Source organism: Geotrypetes seraphini, chromosome 12 (genome assembly GCF_902459505.1).
Source record: "Geotrypetes seraphini chromosome 12, aGeoSer1.1, whole genome shotgun sequence".
In the NCBI taxonomy this organism is placed as follows: domain Eukaryota; kingdom Metazoa; phylum Chordata; class Amphibia; order Gymnophiona; family Dermophiidae; genus Geotrypetes; species Geotrypetes seraphini.
In genome coordinates, this window is record NC_047095.1 from 68021429 (window position 1) to 68048885 (window position 27457).

The 27457-nt window shown below is 43.2% G+C and overlaps 1 protein-coding gene and 1 long non-coding RNA gene across 2 annotated transcripts in view; one reads left to right on the forward strand and one right to left on the reverse strand.

The window, feature by feature from the left end:
* Positions 1–27457, forward strand: part of LOC117346336 (phosphatidylinositol 3-kinase regulatory subunit gamma) — a 374335-nt gene that overhangs the window by 25841 nt on the left and 321037 nt on the right. Inside the window, exons 2-3 of the mRNA XM_033915736.1 lie at positions 12408–12503; positions 12756–12833. Of these exons, the coding sequence (XP_033771627.1) occupies positions 12408–12503; positions 12756–12833 (174 nt within the window). The remainder of the gene's footprint in view (positions 1–12407; positions 12504–12755; positions 12834–27457) is intronic.
* On the reverse strand, positions 51–26956 carry LOC117346337. Its single transcript, XR_004536567.1, has 3 exons — positions 26829–26956; positions 12389–12490; positions 51–333 (listed from the first exon to the last, which is right to left on the reverse strand). It is a non-coding gene; the product is annotated as an uncharacterized LOC117346337 (long non-coding RNA).

The window sequence follows — 27457 nt, forward strand, 5'->3', positions numbered from 1 at the left end:
CAGAGAGGGCAAATGAAGAAGCCATAGCCATTGAGATATTTGGTTACCGTGAGAATATGGGTAATCAAGTGGCATGTCTGAAGCCCTGAAAAGTATGATAAATGACATGAAACAGTAGCACAAATAGGCAGATTTAACGACCCTGTATAACAATCATATTACAAAAATATGATAAATGGCAGCACAATGCAAACTTATATCATGGAAGAACATTCAGTAAGAAAGATAATATAGTGACAGGATGATACCAATGAAAACACCTGTATTTTGATTACTTGATAATTTGTTAGGGATAGAGAAGTGTTTTCTTATTTTCTTCATTCTCAAATGGTTCTGTGGAATATAATTTTGAAAATTATAAATACTTTTTTAAAAGAACATTCAAATAACAGATATGATGTTAATGCGGTTTTTTTTTTACAATATAGCTTACTATGTCGCCATGGGAACATTTGCACCCTGCAGACTGCTTTGATGCTTTCCATCTGCCATACAGAAACAGGAAGTGATGTCAGAGGAGATAGGAAAGGACAGAAGGAAAGCTTCAGAGCAGGAAGCAGGCAGCTAATGAGAACATAACAATAGCCTTACTGGGTCAGACCTGCTTAGAGGCCCTCCAGATGTGGACCCGAGCTTTGGGCCTTCCAAAACACAGACAAACTGCCTAGTCTTGGAAATTCCCCCGGGCACTCAGACAGTCCTCTAAAAAGAGGACATATCCAGGTTTCCCCTGACATCTGGTAACCCTTGCTAGGGTACTTTGTGTTTCTAAGTGCTTTGAAAATGAGCTGGGAAGTGCTAAATATCACACTTCACTGGCTATGCTTTCGTTGCCCCCTGTGCCCAGAAATTTAATGCCGGAGCTCGAATATGGCCTGGCACTGACTTTCTGGGGATAATACCAGTGGCAGTGAGCCAAAAGCCCATTGTTATCCAGGTTCATAGAAGCCATGTTAGACCTCTCTGTCACCCCATGCTCAGAACACCTGTGTCCCCCCCTCCACACCCCTCCCTTACTCTACACGTATCATCCCCATCAAGTTTGGCTGCCTACATGGTTGGCATGGTGGTGACTTAAGAACCAGCACTTGAACATGGGTGACTGGGGCCTGCACAGCATAGCAGTCACAACTCTGGCCACCTTGTTATGCAGACTGGACGTACCTTGAGGGTCTTTTTGGGCCGTTATTTATTGTGTTACTATGAAATAAGTTGATACAAAACCTTGGCTGCCACTTGTCTAAGAAGGAACAGCGTGCAGAGGCTAATTTCAGAGCACAACATGGAGAGAAAGCATCTGGGTGCCAGCCCTCAGCTGTTATTACATAACATCTGCTCACTTCAGCATACAGTGATTAATTTGGAAACAGAGTTAGAGGAAACCTTGCTTTGCAAAGAGCTGGCTTTCCAAAGCCAGAAACCACTGTAACGTTTCAGTGCTGGATCAGAGAGTTTGACTATAGAAAGCCCAAAGACCAGATGATCTGTTCCAGATGCTTATGGATGCAAAAAAGACACTATGGTTAACAAGACTAAGAATGTTAAAATGCCCCTGTATCACTCCATGGTGCGACCTCATCTGGAGTATTGCGTTCAATTCTGGTCTCCTTATCTCGAGAAAGATATAGTGGCGCTAGAAAAGGTTCAAAGAAGAGCGACCAAGATGGTAAAGGGGATGAAACTCCTCTCGTATGAGGAAAGACTAAAAAGGTTAGGGCTCTTAGGCTTGGAAAAGAGACGGCTGAGGATTGAAGTCTACAAAATCCTGAGTGGAGTAGAACGGGTACAAGCGGATCGATTTTTCACTCCGTCAAAAGACTAGGGGACACTCGATGAAACCTTCCTCTTTACAAACCCACCGCCTTAAAGTCATTCACCCAGAAATGCCACTCAGTCAACGCACCTACGCCATCTAATCTCACCAGATGCTACTTAGTGCATATGTTTTATTGTCATGTCTATGTTGTAATTTATGTATATTATGTCATCTCTGTCCTGTCTCAATTATTATGGATGTACTTTGTAACCCGTTCTGGGCTCCTTTGGGAGGATGGGCTAAAAAATTGAATAAATAAATAAATAATGTATGACGTCCTCTATCTCAGTGTTCTTCAACCTTTTTACACCTATGGACCAGCGGAAATAAAATAATTATTTTGTGGAACGGCAAACTACTAAGAATGAAATAAACCCCGTCTCCGCCCCATCCCCGCGAGTCGGTCCCCGCAAACCATGTGATCCCATCCGCACAAGCCTCAGTTATGATTTTATATTGAATGTATTTTATTAAAGTATAAAAAGAAACAATATTCTGTATAATTGTCAAGGATCAACAAAGCACCTGTCTCCCCTCCCCTTCACATATATCCTCTCTACTATCAAGAAAACTGAATAAGCCAAATTATTACAGAATGCTACACAGAAATACTATGCTAACAAAATACCGCAGTCACACATGACAGGAATAGTGTTAGGGGAGTGCAATTAGGGCAACTGCCCCCTGGTCCGAGAGAGCCCTAAGCCAGCTGGAAGCTAAAGAATCACAGCCTGGGCTTTGCAGTCCCCAGTTATGTCTCTAGCAGGATATATATTTCAAATCTGATATATTCTAATCACAAAATAGAAATACAATTATTTTTTTCTACCTTTTATTGTCTCTGGTTTCTGCTTTCATCTTCTTTTCACTCTTTTCAATCCAGCATCTGCCCCTTCCATCCATTTGTCCTCTCCCCCTTCCATGTGATATCTTTCTTTCTATGCCCCTCTCCCCTTTTCATCCAGCCTGTGCCCCCTCTCTCCTTTTTACATGGTTCATTCCAGCTTCACTGCTCTCTTAATTTTTATCTCTCCTATACCAGATCTAGTTTCTTTGTCCCTTTCTCCTTATTTCACTGCTGACACCCTTCCCAGCATCAATCTCTCTCTAAGAACATAAGAACATAAGAAGTTGCCCCCGCTGAGTCAGACCAGAGGTCCATCCTGCCCAGTGGTCCGCTCCCGCGGCGGCCCATCAGGCCTAGTGCCTGAACAGTGATCCCTGATTAATTTACCTCTAATCCCATCCCTATAATATACCTCTACTCTTATCTGTACCTCTCAATCCCTTTGTCTTCCAAGTACCTATCCAAAGCTTCTTTGAACCCCTGTAGCGTGCTTCTGTTTATCACATCTTCTGGTAGCGCGTTCCATTTATCCACCACCCTCTGTGTGAAAAAGAACTTCCTGGCGTTTGTTCTAAACCTCTCCCCTTTCAATTTCTCTGAGTGCCCCCTTGTACTTATTGATCCCCTTAATTTGAAAAATCTGTCCCTGTCTATTTTTTCTATCCCCTTCATGATCTTGAAGGTTTCTATCATGTCTCCTCTAAGTCTCCGCTTTTCCAGGGAGAAAAGCCCTAGCCTTTTCAGTCTGTCAGTATATGAGAGGTCCTCCATACCCTTTATTAGCTTAGTTGCTCTTCTTTGAACTCTCTCAAGTACCTCCATGTCCTTCTTGAGGTACGGCGACCAGAATTGAACACAGTACTCCAGGTGCGGGCGCACCATAGCACGATACAGTGGCAGGATGACTTCCTTCTTTCTGGTCGTGATACCCTTCTTAATGATACCCAACATTTTGTTTGCTTTCCTTGAGGCTGTTGCACACTGTGCCGACGCCTTCAATGTTGTGTCTACCATCACTCCCAGGTCTCTTTCAAGGTCGCTCACCCCTAGCGCTGATCCCCCCATTTTGTAAGTGAACATCGGGGTTTTTTTCCCTATATGTACGACTTTGCACTTCTCTATATTGAAACTCATTTGCCATTTTTTGGCCCATTCTTCCAGTGTTGTCAGATCTTTTTGGAGATCTTCGCAGTCCTCCATGTTATTTACCTTGCGATATAGTTTGGTGTCATCCGCAAATTTAATAACCTCACATTTTGTTCCTGCCTCCAGGTCGTTAATGAATATGTTGAAAAGTAGTGGTCCCAGCACCGACCCCTGTGGAACTCCGCTCGTGACCCATTGCCAGTCTGAGTAATGGCCCTTTACTCCAACCCTCTGTTTCCTGTCCGCCAACCAGTTTTTGATCCATCGGTGGACCTCCCCTTGCACCCCATGGTTCCATAGCTTCCTTAGTAGTCTTTCATGTGGCACCTTGTCGAAAGCTTTTTGGAAGTCAAGGTAAATGATATCTATGGATTCCCCTTTATCTACCTGGCTGGTTACCCCCTCAAAGAAGTATAATAAGTTTGTGAAGCATGACCTGCCCTTGCAGAAGCCATGCTGGCTCAACTTTAGCTGCCCATAGTTGTCGATGTGTTCCCAGATGCTGTCTTTAATCAGTGCTTCCATCATCTTTCCCAGGACCGAGGTCAAGCTCACCGGCCTGTAGTTTCCTGGGTCTCCCCTTAAGCCTTTCATGAAGATGGGCGTGCCATTTGCTATTTTCCAGTCTTCCGGAATCTCTCCAGTTTTTAAGGATAGGTTGCATATTTGTCGAAGTGGTTCAGCTATTTCGTTCCTTAGTTCCTTGAGTACCCTTGGGTGAATGCCATCCGGACCTGGCGATTTGTCGCTCTTTAGCCTGTCTATCTGCCGGAGGACATCCACCTTGCTTACCTCTAGTTGGACCAGATTTTCATCCTGCTCCCCCTTTACGATCTCCTCAGGTTCCGGAATGTTGGTTGTGTCCTCCCTCGTGAAGACTGACGTGAAGATCTTATTTAGCCTGTCAGCTATCTCCTTTTCTTCTTTTACCACTCCCTTTCTGTCCCCATCATCCAAGGGTCCCACTTCCTCCTTTGCTGGTTGCTTCCCCTTAACGTACCTGAAGAATGATTTGAAGTTTGTTGCTTCCCCCGCCAGTCTCTCTTCATATTCTCTTTTTGCTTTCCTAACCACTCGGTGACACTCCTTTTGGTGTTTTTTATGCTCCTTTTGGTTCTCCTCTGTTTTGTCCTTTTTCCATTTTTTGAATGATGCTTTCTTGTCACTTATCGCCTTTTTTACTGCATTTGTTATCCACACTGAATTTTTTGTTCTATTTTTTTTTGCACCCTTTCCTGTACTTGGGGATGCACAGGTTCTGTGCTTCATGCACTGTGCCCTTGAGTAGGGCCCAGGCATTTTCTACGGAGTCCATCTTCCTTGCGCTGTCATTGAGTTTCTTTCTCACCATTTTCCTCATGGCATCATAATTCCCTTTTTTGAAGTTAAGTGCAGTCGTTGTAGTTCTTTTTACCTTTGATGATCCAATCTCTAGCCTGTACTGGATCATGTTGTGATCGATGTTTCCTAGTGGGGCTAGTACCGCCACCTCCTTAGCGGGTCCCCCTAGTCCGTTGAGGATTAGGTCAAGAGTGGCATCACCCCGTGTTGGTTCCGTGACCAGCTATTCCATGAAACAATCCCTCGTGACCTCCAGGAATTTGGTCTCCCTCATGCAATTTGAGTGCCCAATACTCCAGTTTATTCCCGGGAAGTTGAAGTTTCCCATCACCACCACACTTCTGCTTTTGCATACCTGCCTCAGTTCAGCCTCCAGATCCTGGTCGATTTCTTCCGTTGGTCCAGGTGGGCGATAGTACTTTCTCATTCCTGTCTCTCCCCTTTCTATCATCTGATCTCTCCATTCCAACCTGATCCCTTCCCTTTCTCTAATCTCCCTGCCATCTGTCTCCTTCCTTTTTTCTTCCTCCCCTGTATAGCAGTAACTCTCTCCCCTTCCCTTTCCCTCCTCCCCTCCCAGCAGCATCTCTCCTTCTCCCTCCCTTCCTCCAGGTCCAGTAGCAGCTGTCCCTTTATCCAGAAGCTTCCCAGCATCCAACAATGGCTTCCTCCTCTTACCTCCGCTTCCCTCATTACTTGCCTGCAGCAGCACCAATAGCATCAGTGCAGCGATTCACTTAAGCAGCCACGGGGCTTTTGTTAAGTCGCAGCCCGCCTCTGATGATGCAACTTCCTCTTTCCTCAGAGGCAGCTCGACCCATCAAAGGACCCAAGGCTGGCTAAGCGAATCGCTGCGCTGACGCTATTGGCACTGTTGTAGGCAAGTATTGAGAGCTGGGAAACAAAATGTTGGTGCGCCACTGATCTCGCCGGCCCTGCGCCAACCGGCAGAAAATTTCTGCAGACCGTCACCGGTCCACGGATTGGTAGTTGAAGAATGCTGCTGTATCTGATACCTCTCTCTAGCTGGCTTTCTTTCTCAGCCAGGGCCAGCTTCAACGTAATTCAAGAGGGCCTGGGTTAGGCACATGGGATCTCTCACAGAGAGAAAGAGATAATGGTTGCTGTGGATGGGCAGACTGGATGGGCCATTTGGCCTTTATCTGCCATCATGTTTCAATGTTTCTATAACCATAAAGCTCTATGTCCTCACAATGCAGGTGTAAAGAGCCTTAGCCTATAGGAAGAGGAGATGCAAATATTAAGAGCCTTAGCCAATAGGGAGAGGAGGAGATAGTGGATGCTGTGGGTGGGCCATTTAGCCTTTATCTGCCATCATGTTTCTATAACAATAAAGCTCTATGACCTTACAATGCAGGTGTAAAGAGCCTTAGCCTATAGGAAGAGGAGATGCAGATGTTAAGAGCCTTAGCCAATAGGGAGAGGAGATGCAAATGTTAAGAGCCTTAACCAATAGGGAGAGGAGGAGACAGTGGCTGCTGCAGATGGGAGACAGGATGGGCCCATTTGGCCTTTATCTGCCATCATGGTTCTATGTTTCTCTAAACCTTCTACAAAAAAAGAATTATTAATCTTCAATAAATGTTTTAATTTTAAATATTTTTCATATAAAGATATAACAATCAGTGTACAATACAAACGTATAAGCACAGGATACCAGAAAATCATCAAAAATGCTCCTTACTTATGTTAATAAAAACCAGTCAGTTCATCAAAATACAGGAGTACTTATCTTCTAGAGTTGTCGTATCATCCTGGGCTCAGCTGCAGATTCTAAAGTGCTCCCAAACGAAATCATAAGTGAAAAAAATCCATCCAAAAACTTCCACTTTAAAAAAAACCACTGTCCAAGTTCAACAATCCATGTTCATTGATCCAAACACGTGATACAATTCAAAATATCAAATATCACAGACTTGTACACTGATTGTTATGTCTTTATATGAAAAATATGTAAAATTAAAAAATTTATTGAAGATTAATAATTCCTTTTTTGTAGAAGGTTTAGAAATTTTTTTAAAGAATTAGATATAATTAATTAATACTCCCACTATAGTGTGTGTGTCTATGTTTCTCTAACCATAAAGCTCTATGACCTCACAATGCAGGTGTAAAGAGCCTTAGCCTATAGGAAGAGGAGATGCAAATGTTAAGAGCCTTAGCCAATAGGTAGAGACGGAGGTAGTGGATGCTGTGAATGGGCCATTTGGCCTTTATCTGCCATCATGGTTCTATGTTTCTCTAATCATAAAGCTCTATGACCTCACAATGCAGGTTTAAAGAGCCTTAGCCAATAGGGAGAGGAGATGGAAATGTTAAGAGCCTTAGCCAATAGGGAGAGGAGGAGATAGTGGATGCTGTAGATGGGCAGACTGGATGGGCCATTTGGCCTTTATTTGCCATTATGTTTCTAAGACTGACCAGGCAAGCACCAAGGGCAGCAGCTGCAGACAAAGCAAATGTGTTTTTGCAGGATTGTTTTATTGAGAAAATTGTAATTGCTGAGTTTATTATTAGAATCTGGGGAGGGGGGAGCCTAAAAGATAATTAACGGGGTGCAAGGCAGAAGGTTCATCAAAGGCACTTACTTGTACCTCCTCCGTTTCCAGCAGTTAAGCCTGCCTTGTATTTTCAGGCAGGGAGAATCCTGAGTTGTCTCCCAAACTACTGAGTAATAAAATTCTGCTACAGTCCAACAGCTCAATGACCAATACCTGAACCACATCATCCTCAAATGACTGATCTCCAAAAAGTGGTAAAAAGCATTCGGTGGACAAGTGCTGGGACGGCGCCCTCTGCTGGCATTTCACAGCACACTCTGCTTGCATTTCTTAAGGACCAAAACACCCGGGCACTGCATCAATGACCTTATGGTCAATAATACTAAGAGGAAATGTTAACACAGTTCAGGAATGTAAAACCTTTTAAGTTAACACGATGAATAAGCTTCCAGGATATTTACGACAGCAAACAAGTTTTAAGAAAATGTTGATGAAACACCTCTTCTGTAAGATGAAATATGGGACTTGATCTATAGTTTTTTGATACGAGGCGCTGGCAGCCTCTTTGCAATTTTAGGAGGCTTTACATGATCACTATTATGTCTTATTGATGTTCGATTTGTTGCACTGGATGTGATTCTGTTTGTGTATGTAGTCTATTGTGACCCGCCTTGGGAAATACAAATGAAATACTTTGACACCCGCCTGAGAGGACTTAACAAAGATCTGGATTTCCTATGCATTATAAGCTAAAAAATTATACTGCTTTGTTACTTCCTGATCAAGCATCCGTTTCTCCCTCTGTTCTCTCTTTCCACCTACCTGCCCCCCCCCCACCCAACCTCTCCCTCCAGACAATACTTTAATGCGTCACTTCTGTATTCTGATATTGTCATCTTTTGCTCATATTGCCGTGACCTGAAAGTTCTAGCTTTCAAAAGTTGGACAAAAATGTATTAAGTTAGTCCAATAAAAGTGGCATTACTTTATTTTCCTTTTTTGGAAAAAAAATTCTATTTATTAAAATGAATAAAATAAGCAAAATAATAAAACAGAAGATCAGATGGATGGTCTTTCTCCAGGGTTATCTGTGCAGTGTGTGCTTCCCTGATAAATTTATTTCGTTATAGTTGTCTTCATTTTAATTTATTTCCATACACATCCAGGACAGGGTGGGGGGGGACTATCTCTTTGGTTTATTCTTTGATCAAATGTGTTGGAAGGGATGGGAGGGATATTTTTCTTCTGCATTGTTATTGATTGAATATAAGTGCTTATTTTGATTATTAATGTTTGTATAAATCTTGGCACTTTGTATTAGTTTTGGAAAATTAATAAAGATTTTTTTTTTTTAATTTTGATTTATTAACTGCCTTTTCAAGAAGAGATTCACCCAACGCAGTTTACAATTCAATCATTAGTGATCAGGTACTCTTGAGTATTTTCCCGATCTGACCTGGCATAGGGTTACCATATGGCTCCAGAAAAAAAGAGGACGGATTCAGATATCCAGGCTTTACTCCCATTGGATTCAATGGAAGTAAAGCCCAGTTGTCTCAATCCATCCTCCTTTTTCTGGAGTCATATGGTTAGGGTTACCAGATATTGTCCGGGGATCCAGTCGGCTTTTCAAAACCCGGACCTGTGTGCGTGTGACATCTTCGCATGGCACCCGCGCATGCGTGGATTGCCTTCTGCATGCCCAAAGTAGGCAGTGGGGTATGGAGCTAGGGCGGGCTTGGGGGGCGGGTTTAGGGTATCCGGATTTTATAATCGTAAAATCTGACAGTTCCGCATATAGTGCCCCTAACTTGGCAGGCTCATGTGGGGCCTGGGGCAATGGAGGGATTGGGTGACTTTGCCCAGGGTCGCAGGGATTAGGGTGGGATTGAGCTCAGCAGCCCTAACCACTCGGCCACCCCTTCCCTCCACTTCACTGTTATCCATGCAGTATGCCCCACTTATCGCTGTAGGACCTAAAGCTAGAAATCGGTGAGTGGAAGGTGATGGAGGGTAGTGGTAAACGGAGCCCACTCTAAAAAAGGGATGATACCGGTGGTGTACCGCAAGGTTCAGTTCTTGGGCCTGTTCTTTTTAACATTTTTGTAAGCGATATTGCAGTAGGGTACATACCCCTGATGGTGGGGATAACATGGGGAAGGACCTAACAAAACTTGAAGAATGGCCTGGAATTACTGCTGCAACTACTATTAATTATTTCTATAGCTCTACCAGCTGTCCGCAGCGCTGTACATAGTCACAAAGAAGACAGTCCCTGCTCGAAAGAGCTTACACTCTAAACAGACAAGACAGAAAACAGGATGTCATGGATACAGTTAAGGGGAAGGTTAATCAGCTGACTGGGTTGGAGGGCAGAGGGGAGTACAGGACAATGAAGCCATTGTGACATCACTGAGGAGGTTGGCTCTTATTGGTGGAATGAGGCATTATGACATCACAATCTCTGCTCTGCTTCCCAAAGACTGAAACTCTTCACACTACTGCTATGAATTATTTCTATAGCGCTACCAGACCGTACTCAGCACTGTACAGAGTCACAAAGAAGACAGTCCCTGCTTGAAAGAGCTTACAATCCAAAAAGACAAGACAGACAAACAGGATGTCATGGATACAGTTAAGCAGAACAGTTCGGTTGGAGGGCAGAGGCAAGTAGGGTTATGGATTGAAGGCTACATCAAAAAAATGCGTTTTCAGTCTGCTTTTAAACAAGGGAAGGGAAGTTGATGGACAAACTCAGGCAATTTATTCCAGGCATAGGGGGCAGCTAGATGAAAGGAACGAAGTTTGGAATTGGCAGTGGAGAAGGGTACAGCCAAAATCAGCTGATCCGAGGAACGGAGTTCTCTGAGAGGTGCATAAGGCAGCTAAATTTAATGCTAAAGAAAAGCAGTCATTTTAGGGCTGCAAAACCCCCAGGGAGCACTACATTAGAGGTAGTTCTGAAGAAGAGAATGACTTCAGTGGTCCTATCTGATGATCTTAAAATTGTCGAACAGGTAGAAAAGCTAGAAGGATGTTTGGGTGCATAGAGACAGGATGGGCCAGCAGGAGAAAGGAGGTGACGAGATCCCATGTAGACTACTGTGTACAGTTCTGGAGACCACACCTTCATAAAGATATAAACAGAATGGAATGAGTCCAGAAGGAGACTGCTAATATAGCGAGTGGTCTTGATCATAAAGCGTAAGAGTACAGACTTACATGTTACACCCTGTCTTGGGTCCAAAGAAGAGCGACCAAGATGTTAAAGGGGATGGAACTCCTCTCGTATGAGGAAAGATTAAGGCTCTTCAGCTTGGAAAAGAGACGGAGATATGATTGAATTCTACAAAATCCTGAGTGGAGTAGAATGGGTACAAGTAGATCGATTTTTCACTCCGTCCAAAATTACAAAGACTAGGGGGACACTTGATGAAGTTACAGGGAAATACTTTTAAAACCAATAGGAGGAAATTTTTCTTCACTCAGAATAGTTAAGCTCTGGAACGCGTTACCAGAGGATGTGGTAAGAGCGGATAGAGTAGCTGGTTTTAAGAAAGGTTTGGACAAGTTCCTGGAGGAAAAGTCTATAGTCTGCTATTGAGACATGGGAGAAGCCACTGCTTGCCCTGGATCGGTGGCTTGGAATGTTGCTACTCTTTGGGTTTTGGCCGGGTACTAGGGATCTGGATTGACCACCGTGAAAATGGGTTACTGGGCTTGATGGACCACCAGTAGATTGACATATGAACACTGAGAGATATTCACAAAGACATGTACATGCCCAAACATACTATGTGCACGCAATCACATACACAATCTCCTTTTCTATGATTTCAGATTTTTAATCTTACATGAGGTCATCATTCTGCTTTTCATAACCAATAATCCCATTCCCCAGGTCAGCACTGACTGCAGGCATAATAAACCATCCCCCTGCAGGAGACAGAAGGTAATGGCACTGTGGTGCAAATGGATCCTGCTGTAATCCAGTGGCATTTGTAAAGAGGAGAAGGTGCTATGTAGGACAGGACAAATGGGAAGATAATCAGTGGCAGGGGCCATAGCACTCTTTCATCTCTCTCTTTCTCTCTCTCTCTCTCTTTCTCTCTTTCTCTCTCTCACTCTTTCTGTCTCTCTCTTTCTTTCTCTGTTTCTCTCACTTTCTTTCTCTCTTTCTGTTTCTCTGGCTCTTTCTCTCTCTCTCTCTCTCTTTCTGTCTCTCTGTCTCTGTCTCTCTCTCTGTCTCTCTTTCTTTCTCTCTGTCTGTCTGTCTTTCTCTTTCTGTTTCTCGCTTTCTCTGTCTCTCTCTTTCTGTCTCATTCTCTCTCTCTCTCTCTCTTTCTGTCTCTCTCTTTCTTTCTGTCTCTCTTTCTCTCTTTCTTTCTGTCTCTCTCTTTCTTTCTCTGTCTCGCTCTTTCTTTCTCTCTTTCTGTCTCTGTCTCACTTTTTCTGTCTCTCTGTCTCTTTCTCTCTCTCTCTGTCTCTTTCTCTCTCTCTCTTTCTGTCTCTCTTTCTGTCTCTCTCTTTCTCTCTCTCTCTCTCTCTCTCTCTTTCTGTCTCTCTCTTTCTCTGTCTCTCTTTCTTTCTCTCTCTGTGTCTGTGTCTCTTCTCTCTGTCTGTTTCTCCTTTTTCTCTCTCTTTCTCTCTTTCTGTCTCTCTCTCTGTGTGCTCTCTGCCTTAATTGTCAGTCTTCCTAGAATCATGATACTCAACTGTATTTGTCTCTCTTCAGCAGATCCCCTGGGGCAGTGTGACTCTCCTGAGTTAAGTCTCCCAGAGCAAGCACCTCTCATTGTGCTGAGATTCATCGAAACACTGGAAAAAGAAGGTAAGAAAAATGATTATTTCACATTGCCTGGCTATAGCCATTCCTTGCACCCCATTCATTCTATTTGGTAATTTTGTAATGGGTGCTGACCACGGTGTGGCTTAACCTATGCTATGCTTAATCAGCCCCCCTCCTATGGAGTGTCAAGACAGCACCCTATGTTAACTCAATAAATAGAGTTATTAAAAAAAATAAACAGTGTCCTCTCCTGTACCTGTCCTGGTTGTCTGACTTCCACTGTATGTGTTTCAGGTATGGACAGTGAAACCCTGTACAGGCCCTCTCCAGGCTCTATAAGCGACTCTGAGGTGAAGAAGTTGCTTCTGACAGGTGAGAACTTTCTGGGGAATGGTTCAGGGCAGGAGCATGAGGAAACCAAGCCCTGCGACTTGAAGGATGAATATGCAAGTTAATCTTGTCGTACACAGCTTAGAATCGGTCTCTCTGATATTCATAGACCCAAGCGATAGGAAACTCATGAACCAGATGTCTTGTCTTCTTTATAGTCTGTGAATTTACTAGATGCTTCCTTTTCAAAAACTATGAACGTGCCAGTCCAGGTGCTCTCCAATCCCTCTACCATCGAACTTCCTGTAACCAGGAAAGGGGTGGGGGGAGAAGATGGGAGGAGCTGTGGTAGTGTAGGTAGGATCTCCCAATCATTTCAAGTCATCTAGGCAGGTTGCCTTGAGAGCAGCGGAGGATGGTTTGAAGATGGTGCTAGAGTTGTACCTAGGAAAGCAAGGCTGGAACAGAACCAGGCTACTTTACTGGAAATTAATAGAGCGTGGTTTTCCCATAATCTGGGGACAGAAATGTGAGAGCACAGATTTTAGACCAAAGGCTATAGAACAGAAGTTGTTTTGCAATGATGTGGTTTTTGGTCTTTTCCTTCTAGAATATAATATAATATTAAGAGTCGATCAATTTCATGATCTAATCTAATCTAATTTCCATTTGATATACCAGATCATTGCAGCAAGGACTCGAGCTGGTTAACAAAGTTTAAAAGAATATAATAGAAAACAATAATGAAGATAATAGAAAAAATTTCAATAAATTAGATCAGTCCTCAGTTAAGAATCTCTGAAAGAGATAAGTTTTCAGATTTTTCCTAAAAAGTGATAGAGATAATGACGTTCTGATATCGAGGGAAGATCGTTCCAAACTTTTACCAAGGAATAGGCTAAGGAATGTGAGAATTTACCTAGGGGTTTAATCCCTTTAACAGAAGGGAAGAGCAATTTAAATGTATGTGCATTCCTGGTAGTGTGAAACCGAAGAGAGTTAAATGATAGAGGTAATAAAGGCAAAAAAATTCCATGTAAAACACTTAAATTGAATTTGCCAGTAAACAGGAAGCCAATGAAGTAACCTCAACAATGGAGAGGCATGATCATATTTATGTCTTCCAAAAATTAATTTGGCTGCAGTGTTCTGAATAAGTTGTAGCCTCTTCAAATTAATCTTCAAATTTGGTTAATCCGATATACAGGGAATTTGCATAATCCAGATGTGCCAAAATAATCGCTTGAACCAAAACCGCAAAATGATTTTGATGAAAAAAACCTCGAACTCTCCTCAACATCCGTAAACTAAAATAGCCCTTTTTAGATAAATTGTTATTTTCATTATTTAAAGCTAAGAATCTAAAATAAAACCAAGGATTCTAGATGAAAATTCAATTGTTAAGGAGTCTCCTGATTTCAATGCTATAACCTGAGGTAGATTGTGTCGTGAGGGACCAAACCATAGCAGTCTGGTTTTAGAAACATTCGATTTCAGAGGGACTAAGGAAGCCCATTCATGAAGTCTAGAGACACAAGAGTTAATATCTCCAGTCAATGGATCAATTGATGATAGTGGTTAGATTGCTTTTTATTACAGTCAAACCCTCCGCTTTTAAAACTCCCTTTTCATGGAGTTCACTGTCCACACATTTGTGCAGCATGGAGGCCTTCCTAATCCTCACCCATGATTCACTTGTCTTCAGGATGATATGAGTGACTGAATGGGGGAAGCTTTTAAAAACTTCAGAGAATGCAAAAGAGGTCAGAACAGAAATTTAGGATCTGAAGGAATTTATTTTAACTTGGCTGCCAGCGGATTTGTGTTTTAAACTCTGCTGCACTTGCTTAAGAAGGCAGACGTTTTGTGGCTTTGCCGGATGTTGTGCTGCTAATGCCCATAAGATGGCGACAAAACACTGTGTTGAATTTTGCTCAGATGTGTTTCTAATCAAGTCTACAAAGCTGTCCAAAGATGATCAAATATCTTGTCTGTTCTAACAAATGCACAGAGATGCATTATTTTTAAAATTTATATCCCGCCTATATCTAGGTGGGTTAACGAATAAAACATACATACAAAGACATAATCTAAAAATAACAACATTCAAATCCACATTCCTCCTTCATCTTAAATCACAATAATATAAATGATGAAAACCTTCCCTAATACTTGCACAGCTCGGTCATATTATATAAACATACACCACTTGATAACTTGTTCTGTAATCTTATAATACTTCTGCTTTGATCAGTTAATTTGACATAAAACCTGTACAAATAAATGAGTTTTAAGAAATCTACAAACCTGTTCAATGTTCTTATCAATTATATGCTACCTGGCAACTTATTCTACAGCCACTGAAAATACAGAGTAATGTATGGTATCCACAACTAGGGGTACCAGATGTCCAGATGGCTTGAAAAGTTTTGAAGAAATCAGTGTCGGGCAGGAGGACATCCCACCCGCGCGTTTGTAGACGTGATGTCATCGCATGACAGCCACGCATGCGTGGATGGCCTCCTGCCCGACAAGAGCAGGCAGTGGGGGGAGGGGCTGGGATGGGTGAAACTAGGCGGGTCTGCGGGGTGGGATTAGGGGGGTCCGGATTTTCCGATTGGAAAATCTGGCAACCCTATCCATAGCCAATTGTATTAGCCCTGTATTGCTGCCTGATACTGTCATTTCTAAGACCAGCGGGAACTAAGTGTGTAACCACAGGATTCTTTGTCTGCGCTAGGGTTTCATGTACCTTCACAGAAAAATTTAACACGGACTTCCACTTCCAAGCAATCAGTTCTCAGAGAACAAAGGTGTTCACAGTCATTGACATTTCTAGGCTGTGGCCTGAGATTCTGCTAAGCTTTCGGAGGCCTAAGGCTGAACAACAGTCATGCAGACTTCAAAAGCTTCTATAAGCTTATCAATGCTTTTTTGTTGTTGTTGTTTTAGGGACTAGTAGACTGAGCCGTTGCCATGTCTATACCCTTGGTCTTCTCTTCCAAACCTCGAGGTCCACCAAGGATCTTCAGGACATCACTAATGAAAATGCATGAGACATTTGCATGCAATAAAGGTAGTAGGCATACAAACCCCTTTCATGCATATTCATTAGGGTTAAGCTGCAGAATTGACCAGTTGGTAGCCCTCAAGGAGTGGAACTGAAGACCAAGGCTCTACAATATGGACTAGGGTGGCCAGATTTCCTGTATGAAGAAAGAGGACACTTGGTCCAGCCCCGCTCTGCCCCATTCCGCCTCCCCCCCACCCCCCAAACATTCCCAAACTCAGCACTGCGTCTGCGTATGTGCAGACGTTGGCATGATTATGTCACGCACATGCATATGACATCATCATAATGAATATGCATGAGATAGATTTGCATATCATGACGCTAGTCCCGCCGGGCATTCAAATTTATCTTATGCCTATCTTGAAAACATGGCCGTATGCATCCACTGGACTAGGTTCAGAACCTCTGATCTAGAGTTATGCTACATGTCCCTACTCCAACTCAGTGGCATAGTAAGTGGGGGGGGGGGGGGGCGGTCTGTACCGGGTGCCATGTTGGTGGGGGTGCCAGCACCCCTCCTCCTCCCCGCTCCCCCACCTCTTCCCCTTCCTTCCCCCGTGCCTCTAGTTGAAGTTGTTCGTAGCGATCAACAACGTGATCTCTACTTCCCCATCTGCTTTCCCACTGACGTCAATTCCAAGTGCCGCGCAGAGGAAGTGACATCAGAAGAAGAGCCGACAGAGTCGCAAGGAGCACATGGTTGACCGCCGCGAGCAACAACTTCAAATAGAGCTACGGGGAAGAAGCAGGGGGGCACACATGACGGGCGGGATCGGGGAAGGAGCAGCGGGGCGGAGGGGCGCCTCTAACCCTCACTACGCCATTGCTCCACCTCATTTAAAAAGACACCCCCTCTTCAGACGGGACATATTGATACTGCAATTTGTGAGAAATGTAAGGTAGGGCACAATCATTTTTTTCATGCTCTGAGGGGGTGGGGGTTGATTGGGAAACTTTGGGGACAGGTGGCTCGCTTTTTGACCCACCCTGTGAGAGGACAGCCTCAGTTATTTCTTTTGGACAGGACACAATCTTTGCTCCAGTTTAGTACTGGCAAGAGGGTCTTTATTCGTATGGCTCTCCTAGTGGGCAGGCATTGGATAATGCAGCATTGGGTTTCCCCCACTCCCCCTTCTTATTGTGAGTGGAGGAACAAGTTTCATGAGTTGTCTCTTTATGAGATTCAGGGATCCCATGCTACCTTTAGGCGGTGGAAAAGATTTCAGAAGATTTGGGGAACATATTTGGATTCTTTGTCTCCCAGAGCCCATCATATACCTTTGGCTCTTAGTTAGGAGCCTTACGCTCTGCTGCATCTTCGGGGAAGGGGGTGGGGGAGGCAGCTGGTAGGGGGAGGGTTCAAATGTATTGTTCGGTGATGTCTGAGACTAAGGAACCAATTCCTGGACGTTGGAGTGTGGTTTTTCAGGGGGGGAGGGGGATTGGGAATGCAATTTTGTTGGGGGGTGTTTCACCCTCTCCAAGGTAGGGAGAACGAGAGGGCACTCTCTAAAGTTGAAAGGGGATAGATTATGTACAAACGTAAGGAAGTTCTTCACCCAGAGAGTGGCAAAAACTGGAATGCTCTTCCAGAGTCTGTTATAGGGGGAAACACCCTCCAGGGATTCAAGACAAAGTTGGACAAGTTCATGCTAAACTGGTGAGACTGGACTCATTTGGAGCACTGGTCTTGACCTTGGGGCCACTGCGTGAGTGGACTGCTGGGCAGAATGGACCATTGGTCTGACCCAGCAGCGGCAATTCTTATATTCTTATGTTGGGGGGAGAGGTATGGATTATTTTGGGGGGGCCTTTAGTAAATGACAAAATTTTGATGACTTGGCCTCTCTGAGATGATGCTGATTGGTTTTGGGTATGACATGCTGTTGGTTGGATATGTGGATTTAATATTGGTAGTGTGGATTCATTGTTTGGTTGTCATCAATAAAAATTGTTTGAACTAAAAAGAGACCCCCTCTTCCCCTCGGTCTGCCCTCTTATTAACTGAGTCCCTCAGGTGGCTGCATCCATTACATCTCTGTGATAATGATGCGATCGGGATGGGGACAATTATAGGGAAGAAGGAGTTCACACAAGCTTGGGCCGCTCCCTGAGGTAACAGGTTTCTAACAAGCCACAGGTGTGCCTGCATGAGCAGGTGACTGTGGGACCGGGTGGGGCTCCGTAGAGGGTCCAAGATCATGTGTTGCACATTTAGAAATCTTTGCATAGTAATTGCCGATGAATTTAATACAAAAGCTTAAACCGTGCTTTAAGCCATCTGGTCCTAAATGTGGTCACTGGCACTGAACCAGGATGACTCCAGAGAGGCAAAACTGAGCCCGGGTCTGCGGCTAACTCTCTGGACCAGTTTGGGTAACTCCCTATGCCTCAGGTAGCCGGCTGGATGTCATAATTATTCTACGTGGGGCCTCTGAAAAGTTCTCAGCCCAACCAACAAAGCTGAGGGAGTCTCCTTCGAGGGCTATACACGTAGTCTAGTGATTTTCTACTTTTTCAATTCTGTGTGAAAAATATGGAATGGAAAAATGTGGAAAATCAGTGGACTAAGTGTTTAGCCCTTGATGGTTGGGCTGAAAATTTTCAGCGGCCCCTCAAAACACCATTTGTCTGAAGCAGCCTGGCCCTCCACCCCTGAGGTAGCTGCATCTATAGCTCTGGATTTGGATTATGAAAAACACGTCATAAATTGAAAGAACTACCATTTCTAGAAAAGAGAACAGAAAGCTGTGGGATAAAAATATATATTATGGGAATGCCGTAGTATTATTGAAGACAGATAGTAAATGCTCTGTTTTCTCACTTGACATTGTTTTTATAGTGGGAGATGGCCCAGCAATTTTTAGCCTGCTTCTCTAGACTTCTGTCATTCAGTCTGAATTGGCCTTCAGTGGCCAACAGATATATATAATAATAATTTTATTCTTGTATACCGCCATACCCAGCGAGTTCTAGGCGGTTCACATCAATTAATTAAGATCCGCAATGACACGCGGATTTACAACATCCACCAAACTACAAACTTACACACCCAGGTGTTCACTCCGTTAAAAAAATAAAACAAAAAAATGACTCAGCATAAACCCCCTGGACAATCACCCCGCCTGGAAACAGCACGCAAGCGTTCCTCTAAGCACTTTCTCCCAAGACTGTGGAACATGCTACCCCCACAAATCAGGTCACTGGAAAGACTAATGGACTTCAGAAAGGCAGTGAAGACCTTCCTTATCCAATGACCCAGCCTCCGACCCGATGTGCTACATCTGGTCTAGAGAACTGTTCTCCTTGCATCCACTCTCCCCCGATGAGACCTGAAGTCCAGAATGTGTTCCTGACTGGCCCACCCCTATGTGTGACCACTAGCTGTTATCCCCGTTCTGTTCCCTGTTAGATATCTGCACCTCTCCCTCCTTGTTGATGCTATGTGCCTTCATGTTACCCAAGATTACGCATGTGGACTTTTCCTCCAGAAAATTGTCCAAACCCTTATTAAAACCAGCTACACTATCCACTCTTACCACAACCTCTGGCAATGCATTCCAGAGCTTATCTATTCTCTGAGTAAAAAAAAAATTCCTCCTATTGGTTTTAAAAGTATTTCCCTGTAACTTCATCGAGTGTCCCCTAGTCTTTGTAATTTTTGACGGAGCGAAAAATCGATCCACTTGTACCCTTTCTATTCCACTCAGGATTTTGTAGACTTCAATCCTATCTCCCCTCAGCCGTCTCTTTTTCAAGCTGAAGAGTCCTAACCGTTTTAGTCTTTCCTCATACGAGAGGAGTTCCATCCCCTTTACCATCTTGGTCGCTCTTCTTTGAACCTTTTCTAGTGCTGCTATATCTTTCTTGAGATAAGGAGACCAAAATTGAAAGCAATATTTCAGGAGAGGTCGCATCATGGAGCGATACAGAGACATTATAACATTCTTAGTCTTGTTAACCATCCCTTTTTTAATAATTCCTAACATCTTGTTTGCTTTTTTGTCCACTGCCACACATTGGGCAAAAGGTTTCATCGTACAGTCTACGACACCCAGATCCTTCTCTTGGTGCTAACCCCCAAGGTGGACTCTAGCATCTGATAATTGTGATTTGCTTACTCTTTCCAATGTGCATCACTTTGTATTTGTCCATATTAAAATTCATCTGCCATTTGGACACCCAATCTTCCAATTTCCTAGGGTCTGTCTGTAATTTTTCACAAACCATATGCATTTTAACAACTTTCAACAGTTTAGTGTCATCTGTAAATGTAATCACCTTACTTGTCGTTCCAATTTCAAGATCATTTATAAATAAGTTAATCCTACCCTCTGTTTTCTATCTGATAACTAATTCCTAATCTACAACTGAACTTTGCCACCTATTCCATGACTCTTTAATTTTCTCAGGAGCCTCTCATGAGGAACTTTGTCTAAAGCTTTATCCACATGTTTATTTGCACCTTCAAAGAAGTCAAGTAAGTTGGTGAGGCAAGATCTCCCTTGGCTAAAGCCATACTGACTCTGTTTCATTAAGTCATGTTTGTTTACGTGTTCCACAATTTTATTTTTTATAATTGTTTCTACCATTTTTCCCAGTACTGAAGTCAGGCTTACCAGTCTGTAATTTCTCGGCTCTCTCCTGGAATCCTTTAAAAAAATCAGTGTAACATTGGCATCCTCCAATCTTCAGGTACTACAGATCACTAACAGCAGGTCAGCAATTTCATGTCTGAGTTCTTTTAGTACCCTGTAATGTATACCATCCGGTCCTGGTGATTTATCACTTTTTAACTTATCTATTTGGCTTAGTACATCTTCCAGATTCACTGTGATTTCTTTTAGTTCCTCCGCATCATCACCCTTGAAAACCATCTTCTTCTGTAAACATTGATGCATAGAATTCAAGAGTGCCCCCTTTCCGCATTGCTCACTATGGAAACAGGACACTGGGTTAGATGGACCATTGGTATGACCCAGTATGGCTGTTCTTATTTTATTAATATTGGTCAAGTTTTAACAGAGTTATGCAGAAAACAAGCTATATATAGTTAGTAGAGATTTTTTTTAAAATTTTTAAACAGTGTACATTCCGATTTTAAAATTATTTTCTGTGCGTCATTCATTCATTTTAATGTGTCTTTAAATAACCAAATTAGAGAGCTCATAAGCCTTTTGTATTCTGTAATTTGCATCCTGGTTCTCTTATCTGAATGTAAAGTCTTTTATATTTAGACTGTGTCCTTCTTATTGCAGTAAAACTAAACCAAATGCTTGAGGAATATCTAGATTTCATTTTCTCAAGGTGTTTTTCTATGGCAAAGCAGGAAGTTAAGAAGCGGAAAGGGCTAGGTTAGACGGGACAGAACGGGTAGCGCTTTATATCGGAAAAATGCAAACCGAAAGTGTCAATTCCAGGCAGGGCTGTCAGAACCAAAGCAGTTCTCACCACTCTCTACATTTCCTCCTCTTAGAGCAGGGAGCAGGGTTCAAATCCACCCTTTCACCAGTACTTTTGAGTAACTGCTGGGTACCTTCCCATGGAGATATTCAACTGGTCCTCCTTATTGAAAAAAACCGTTATTATAGGAGTATTGTCTGCTATTACTATAGTGACATCCAATTCTTGTAAATTGTTTTCAAGAATACAACAGGAATTAAAAAAAAAAAAAAAATACAAGCTAAACCTGCAGGCAAATTATATTTTTACAAATATTTTCCAGCGTGTTGCAATATTCGACCCTGTGTTTCAAAAAATACTGTAGAAAATTTACGGCCTCTTTTACAAAGCTGCGCGGCAACAGCCCCGAAGCCCTTTAAATCTCTATGGGCTTCGGGGCCGTTACAGAAACCATGATGACCATGGGACCAGAATTTGCATATTCCCTAGATCAATGAAGTGGAGGAATGGCCTAATGGTTAGAAATGCAGCCTCCGCACCCTGAGGTTATGTGTTCAAACCCATGCTGCTCCCTGTGACCCTGGGCAAGTCACTTAATCCCCCCATTGTCCCAGGTACATTAGACAGAGTGTGAGCCCACCAGACAGATAGGGAGAAATACTCAAGTACCTGAATGTAAACCACGTTAGGCCATACCCTGACCCCTTCTTTCTCACCATGTCCTTCACGCAGATTGTCTTGACCTTCTTCCCTGTACCATTTATTACCCTGATTGTACCTATCCTCGCTGATTGTACCATTCTTCGCTGATTGTACCACCGTTCACCGATTGTTCTATTTTTCTCTGTTTGTACCATTTTTCTCTGCCACCTATTTTTTCTGTTTGTACCATTGTACCAATTTCGCTGATTGTCCAGCCCTTCTTCATTGTAAACCGCCTCGAACTACTATGGCGTTGGCGGTATATAAGAAATAAAATTATTATTATTATTATTATATGTGGTCTATAAATGCTAAAATAAAAAAAATCTAGGGAAGGTATTTTGGATTTAGCTCATTTTAGGCTTTCCTCATACGAGAGGAGTTCCATCCCCTTTACCATCTTGGTTGCTCTTCTTTGAAGAGGCAAAAGTCAAAGTTGCCTCCAAGCTGATTTTGTTTTCATCCACATGTGTGCATTTCAATCGTGTGCCCACATACTTCGGGACCCCTGCGGAAGGCATTTTTAGCCGAAACACGCCCTGCGCTGGGCCCGACTATTTGATTATTTATGTGGATATATGTGAATTATTGTGTACTTCCACAGTATTAGCTTCGCTTCAGTTTTGTGATTTCTCCTATTATACTGTGGAACTGATGGGTTTCTTTGTTACTGCCATGAAGATTACAACAGACTCGATACCTTGGAGGGAGTAGAAAATACGAGAAGAGATGTACGAAAATTAGACCAATAACCTAAATTCTGGTAGTTGAAATTTAACGTGAAGAAGTACAAAGTGATGCACTTGGGATGCAGAAATCCAATTGGAGACGTGCCAGATTGGAGATGAGAGATGAGAAGCACAACCCAGGAAAGAGACCATGGGGTAGTTGTGTCTGAGGATCTCAAAATGGTGAAACAATGTGACTGGTTGGTGGTCATAGCTAGAAGGATGCGGAGCTGCATAGGAAGAGGTGCACTTCTCCCTCCATATTCACGGTTTCGATTACTCACGGATTTTAGCTTGCTGGCTCCTCCCCCCAAATTACATCAGCTCGCATAGAGAAATCGCTGATTCCAAGCTTTTTCAGAGAAAATCGCCGATTCCCGGCGCTTTCTTCTCCGTGTTTTGCCTCTCCTTCAGGAACAGGCCAGGTCTCCCACCATGTTATTCGTGGTTTCACCATATTCACGATGGTTTTGAATAGAAAACAGCGAATAACATATGAAAAAGTTATTCGTGGTTTTTCTGTATTTGCGGTTTTGTTAATCCCCTATCACAACCAATACGGAGGAAGAAGTGTATAACCAGCTGGAGAAAAGAGGTATTGATGCCATTGTACAAGTTGGTGAGGCCCCACCTGGAGTATTGTGTTCCAAAATAATATGGGGTTTGGACCAAAGGATGTACGAGAAGAAATTGAACGTGTATACAGGTAGAAAGACCCATTATCTGAAATGTTTCGGACCAGAGACATTTCAGATTTTAGAATTTTTTGATTTTTGGAATGTGTCATGGCCAGTGGCTGTAGTGATTCACATTTGTCGTCTGCTGCAGCCCTGCAGGTGTCTCTCTGCCACTTCCTGTCTTGCTGACATCACTTCCTCTTTCCTTCCTGGCTGGACATGACAAGGCTGCAGCAGGCAACAAATACGGATCGTCCATTTCCAAGTACAGTTCAAACTCCTCTTACTGACTTTCAGATGCATTCACTGTGTAGCCCCCCAATATCTCTCCTCACTTTTCTCCCCCGCCCCCCCCCCCCTCCAGTAAGTCCCTCTTATCTGTACCCTTCTCCTCCACTGCTAACTCCAGATTCTGTCCCTTCTTTCTTGCCACGCCGTATGCCTGGAACAGGCTGCCTGAATCAATACATCATGCTCCATCTCTAGCAGTCTTCAAATCTGAGCTAAAAGCCCACTTTTTTTAAACTGCTTTCAACTCTTGACCCCCACTCACTGCAGTCAGATACGTAGACCCGTTGTATCATTTCCTCTACCGGAATCTTCCCAACCCTGAGATGTCCTGTCTGTCCAAATTAGATTGTAAGCTCTTCTGAGCAGGGACCATCTATTGAATGTTAAATGTACAGCGCTGCGTACGCCTTCAGCGCTACAGAAATGAATATATTCTAATAGTAACAATCGCTCTGCCCACTGGCAACACCTCAGGGGTACACCAGTGTGAGATAAGATGACAAAAGTGAACTATTATCAATGTAGAGTGACATCTTTAAAAGTGACCTTGGGGCCAGGTTTCACTTTTGATGCTAAAAGTAATCTTCTTTTGTGCAAATTAGTGATGCAACAATGTTACCAAAAAAAATGTTGGGTTTTGGGGCTTTTTTGTTCATTTCCTCTCTAGTTCTACTGCTTTCACTTCTGTGGAAAAGATTTGTTTACATGTTAATCCAGGAGTGTCAAAGTCCCTCCTCGAGGGCCGCAATCCAGTCGGGCTTTCAGGATTTCCCCAATGAATATGCATTGAAAGCAGTGCATGCAAATAGATCTCATGCAGATTCATTGGGGAAATCCTGAAAACCCCACTGGACTGTGGCCCTCGATGAGGGACTTTGACACCCCTGTGTTAATACCTTTCAAATGTTTAAACGTCTGCGTCGTGTCACCTCCATCCCTCCTTTCATTTTTGTAACATTGTTGACGGGGGTTTAACTTGGGAGTAATGTCAGGAAATAGTTTATTACGGAAAGGGTAGTAATGCCGGAAACGGCCTCCTGGTGAAGGTGTTGGAGACAAAAATGGTTGCAAAATTTATAAATGTGTGGGATAAACTCAAAGATTTCCTATACGGAGAGAGAACGGAAGGAAAACAAAACTAGATGATACAAGGGATGTTCAATAATTTATTTACTTCAGTAGGAAAGAGGTTTTTTTTTTGGGGGGGGGGGGTTTAAATTGTTTTATTTTTCAATATACAGTGCCCCCCCCCCGCAAATTTGCAGTTCGCAAATCGCAGACTCGCTCATTCGCGGTCTACTCAGACCGCCTGTTCCTGTAGTAAAGTTGGGCTACACCAATCAGGAACTGCGTGTCAAAGCAGCTCCTGATTGGTGAAGCCTAACTTTACTACAGGAAGAGGTGGTCGGAGCATACCGCGAGTGATTTCCTTCACTCGCGGGCACTTCGGCTGCCCTCTCCCCTGCTAAAAAACCGTATTCGCAGTTTTTTAACATTCGCGGGGGTTCCTAGAACGGAACCCCCCGCAAATATCTGGGGAGTACTGTATTCAGTTTGACCTTCAGACCAGGACGTCTTCATCACTTGAAAAGCCTGTCCATGGAGAGATTTCTTCAAAAACCTGGAACAGGAAATAATCCAAGGGAGACAGTAAAATCAGGACCCCCTAGGCCCGCCCAGTTGCACCCATCCCTGCCCTGTTACGCCCCAGCTCTGTCCCCAGACCACCCCCCTCCCCGGCTGCCTGTTCATCAGGCAGGAAGGCATCCGCGCATGTCATACGATGATGTCATATGCATACACGCATGCGCATGACATCCTCTTATGCACGGATGCCCCCTCCCGACGCGATTTCTTTTCAAAACCCGGACAAAGTGCCTTGGCTGTGAAAAGCCGTCCGGACTCTCAGACATGTCCTCAAAAGGAGGACGTGTCCGGGGAAATCTGGATGTCTACCCTACAATTATTATTCCTCAATTATGTGCTAAGGAAAATGGTTCCCCTGCCTCACAATAACGCAGAACAAGCCATCAGCACTGAATAAAGTGCCTTCAAATCATTCAAAATGCCTCAATTAAGATTATAACCAAATCCAGAAAGTTTGACCACGTAACACCACTTCTTAAAAATGCACACTGGCTTCCAGTTATTCATCGAATTACGTATAAGCTTTGTATACTGACTTTCAAAACCCTTTGTAATAGGAATCCTGCATTCTTATTTAAATTATTAATTCCATATTCCTCAAATAGAGTTTTGAGATCTAATGAACAGAACCTATTGACTATTCCTTCGTTGAAAGTTATTAATACAAGATGGCAATTTATTTTTTCGGTTACTGCACCACAGACTTGGAATGCTCTTCCAATGTTTTTAAGGGAAGAACAGGAACTTGGAAAATTTAAAAGTACAGTGGTGCCTCACACAACGAACTTAATTCGTTCCAGGAGCAAGTTTGTTATGCGAAAAGTTCATTATGTGAAACGCGTTAAGCGCAGTGACTAACGACTGCCTGCAGTGACTGCGCGGAAGGATGCAATACATCGGCAGCGATCGTGGAAGCTCGGGCGACTTCGTTGTGTGAAACGAAGTTCGTTGTATGAATCATGAAATGAAGTTCGTTGTGTGCAGCGTTCGCTGTGCGAGGCGTTCTTTATGCGAGGCACCACTGTAATTTTAAAACATTTCTTTTCAAGTATGCCTTTGAAAACTAATTTTAATATCCTATAACCCTAATAAATTTTATCTTATTATATTTTATTGTTATTTTGTTTACCTTCTGTATTTTTCCCTTAATGTTTCTTCTTTACTTTATTGATTTGTATTTCATTCCCACTTACCCAATGTTATGAGTATGTTAAAAATTTCATTTCAATCCTGTGTTGTTTTTTAAATATTGTTGTTTATAGTATTGTTACCCATCAAATGTAATTTTTAAACTGTTCATCGCTTAGAAGTATGATTAAGCAATTAATCAAAAAAACTATTAAACTTGAAACTTGAATAAACACGGAGGTGACTCAAAGCTAGGGCAGTGCTGCGCTCCCGTGACGCCAGTGGCACAGTGACATTGTGAGAATGTGAACCCTGAGCGTGCAGGCTAATGACTTCCTACGGAGCACCAGCCCAGGCTGTGACCCCAAACGCAGGTTTCACAACTTACGTGGCTCTGCACTGTACGACATGTCCTGTGACTCCAGTGCACTGTGGGATCCGAAGTCTTCCTCCTTCCATTTGACGTCAGCAGCACTACAGTTACCAAGATTCTTCAAGAACAGAAGGAAGCGTTTCATAGATCCAGGACCAGCAGATAGGAGGTCTCTGGGCCTGGGTGGCAGATGACGAAGCAGTTGCTGGGTGTTGTTTTCAGCAGGAAGCATAGCTCCGAGCTCTGCACTGGTTTTCTGTGCAGTCAGCCTGGCCACTGGAGGGCGCTACGTACACACGCAACAGCCGGCAGAGAGAGAGCAGTTGGGGAGGGAAGAGCAGATTGCAGCCAACAGCCAAAATATGACCTCTGCAGGGTTTCCAGTGCTGACTCATGGTAGCAGAAATGTAGGCCCGGTATGAGCTGCCTCCCAAATCTACGGTGTAGTGAAATAATTCTTCATGTCAGAAGCAACCAAGAGGAAGGCTAGAGAAACCCACATTGTATTGAAACATGCTTCACAGTTTCTACTATATTCCAAATATATGAGCTACTTCTGGAGTAGATGGCCTGACAGCTTCGAACACAAGGAAAAAGCATTATATTGATAATTAGCTAAGCACCATCAAATGAAGAGACACTGC